The 2,865-nt window shown below is 34.5% G+C and overlaps 1 protein-coding gene across 1 annotated transcript; it reads right to left on the bottom strand.

Moving 5' to 3' along the window:
- Positions 1-323: 323 nt before the first annotated feature.
- Positions 324-938, bottom strand: LOC120215832. The gene has a single exon (XM_039213378.1). The coding sequence runs from the start codon at positions 936-938 to the stop codon at positions 324-326; it is 615 nt and encodes a 204-aa protein (XP_039069309.1).
- Positions 939-2,865: the final 1,927 nt, after the last annotated feature.

The raw sequence follows: 2,865 nt of genomic DNA on the forward strand, positions 1-2,865 counted from the left end.
CACATAAAATAAAATTTCGATCTCTAGCACAGAGGATTAGTTGATGTTGGGGATGAAGAGGGCGTTGTATCTCATCTGTTTCAGAAAAAATCTCATGGCAGGAGTCGCATCTGGAATCTTGCACATGCCTCCGAGAGTTGGACCAAAATAAGCGAGGCTGTGGTGGTGGCACTCGTGTTTAAGGGTTGGTAAGAGCTTTGCACAGCCAATATCAAGGTAGACTCCGCATTCTTGGCAACCATAGCTGGCTGTGCCCTTGAATTTTTCGTCTCCAACCTCATTTCTACAAGCGTTGCAATATAGTGTCATTCTGACATCTAAATTCAAGTCGTGATGAAAACCCAAGCGAAGAGGAGATGTGATGGATGGAATGGATGCTTCAAGGTTTTCGGGATCTCGTCAGCACAGAATTCATGGAGGAAGAAACTGCATCCTTTACAACCATAGACAATGTTGGTTAAAGGCTTGTCACACCAACCACAATTATAATCAGTTTCACCGGCACTGCTAAATTTGTACAGGATCAGCTGGTGGCGGTGACAGTAGTGTTGAATCCCCTCGTGATCCTCAGATCTCTGTCTCGTCTGATGATCACCACCACCTGCAAAGGCGCATGCTAGATCGACCTCGATATCGCACCGACAGCAGCCATAGCTGGTGCCAGAAGAAACTTTTAGACACAAGTCGCAGGTAAATTCTTCGTCATGACCAGACCAATCTAGTACAAGATGGTGGTGAGAGTGGAGAGGATGTGTAATCTCTCGAGGTAGATGTTGCAGAGCTTTGGCGCATAATTCGTGCAACCAAACTTGGCACCTTACACATGGATAGGCAGCTCCACGAATTTCCTCTCTGCATTTATCACAATTCTTGTAATCGCTCTCATGAAACCAAAGATAACCCATTGGATGCTCATGACTAGCAAGTTTGATCTCCATATTTCAAAAAAAAAGATGAGATTATTTGAAAAAGAAGATGAAAGATGAATGGATGGATGAATAATTAAACAAGATAGACAAAGAGATTGATAGAAAAAGTGCAGAAGTGGCAGAGATATATGCTTGGATTATTTGAGGAAGGATCAAAGTAATGGTGTTAAGGAGCAAGAATAACTGAGTTTCAAGTTTCAACGTTGCTTTGGACTAAATTTAAGTATCTAATTGACATTAAAATTAATATTCCATTTCTGCATATTATAATAGGTAGAATGATTGCTTTCGCCATCCTACTTTATGGTGTTTCTCATTTTGGCCCTTAAAATCTTTCAGCTCTCAAATTTTCTTTTCTTTTAAAATTAACTCAAACATGATGAAAATAATAACAAAACCATTAAATTTACGTAAATTATTTTGTCTTTTTAAAAGAATTTATTGTTCACGAATTTTTCTTTTATATCACGTCATAATTACGAAAATAATAAAATAAAATTATTAAAAAAAGTGTAAAAAATATAAAAATATATATATAATATTTGTAAAAAATATAAAATTACTAAAAATATTCTAAAGTTCTAAAATAAAAAACACATTTAAAAATATAATTTTCTTTCGAAAATTATATTTTTACACATCTAGTAATTGTATAGCCCTATCAATCGCCTTTATTTCATTCAAGCTTCTCATATTTGACCCTAAGTAGCAGCACCTATCAATCGCTGCCAAATAAAAAATGCACATCAAATAACCCTATCGCGACAGCTAGTGGTGCGCAAATCCGGGGATCCGGATTTTTGGTACCCGATTTTTGGGTACCGTAACTTTCGGGTCAACGATTTCTCGGCTTGTGTCTCGAACCGGGTGTTATGGGTACCTGGTAATCGGGTATCCGGTAATCGGGTACCCGGATGTTACGGGTACCCGGTAATCGGGTACCCAGATTTTATGGGTACTTGATTTTTTTATTTTTTATTTTCAAAATATTAATTTTAAAAAAATATACACAAATTTAAATGTTCGAAACTTCGAATTACATACTTTAATATCTGAACATAAAATTTAAAAGTTTGAAATACAAAATCTAATAATCCATAATATAAATAATTCATTATATTTTATATAATTATATATATATAAAAAAGGTAAAACTAGATTTTGTAACCCGGGTCCTATCGGGAAATGTCGGGCCGGGTATCCGACCCGGGAAATGTCGGGTCGGGTACCCGACCTTGCCGGGTATTTTTTTTAGAGAATTATCCCGATTTTTTTTAAATCCAGGTCGACGGGTCAACGGGTAGCGAGAACTAATAAAAAAAAGGTAAATTACGCATTTAGTGCTTAAACTATTAGTTTTTATTCGTTTTAGTATTTAAACTTTTAAATTTTTTAAACTCATATCTAACATTTAATTTCATTTTATTTTAGTACCGTACAGTTAACACATTTAATACCTAAAATATCAATTGATCCATTTTAGTACTTAAACTTGAAATCTGAAAGAATAACAATAACATTTCTCTTAGCAGTTAAAGAATTAATTTTATTTTTGGAGATTTCGAATTTAAGTACTTAAAAATGTAACGTTAAAAACGTTAAACACCTACTTTTAGCAAAAAATTATTTAGACACTAAAACGTTTTTTAAGACATAGACACTTATTTTAATATTAAGCTATTTAAATAATAGTAACTATTTGATAATGTTTTTTTTTATTAATGTAGGATAAATTACCATCCAGCTCAGTTGGTAGAGCATAAGGTTTTTAACCTTGAGGTCGTGGGATCGAGTCTTACAGAGAGCATTTCATAATTCGGAGATCTCTTACGAAAGTTGCTCTCAATCTGATATTAGGGATAGCCTAATATCTTAAATACATATGAAAAAAAAAGGGATAACTCTCTCTCAACCTATTAGCTTTAGCTGAGCACCG

The sequence above is a fragment of the Hibiscus syriacus genome, unplaced genomic scaffold, assembly GCF_006381635.1.
Source record: "Hibiscus syriacus cultivar Baekdansim isolate YM2019G1 unplaced genomic scaffold, ASM638163v2 tig00110156_pilon, whole genome shotgun sequence".
In the NCBI taxonomy this organism is placed as follows: domain Eukaryota; kingdom Viridiplantae; phylum Streptophyta; class Magnoliopsida; order Malvales; family Malvaceae; genus Hibiscus; species Hibiscus syriacus.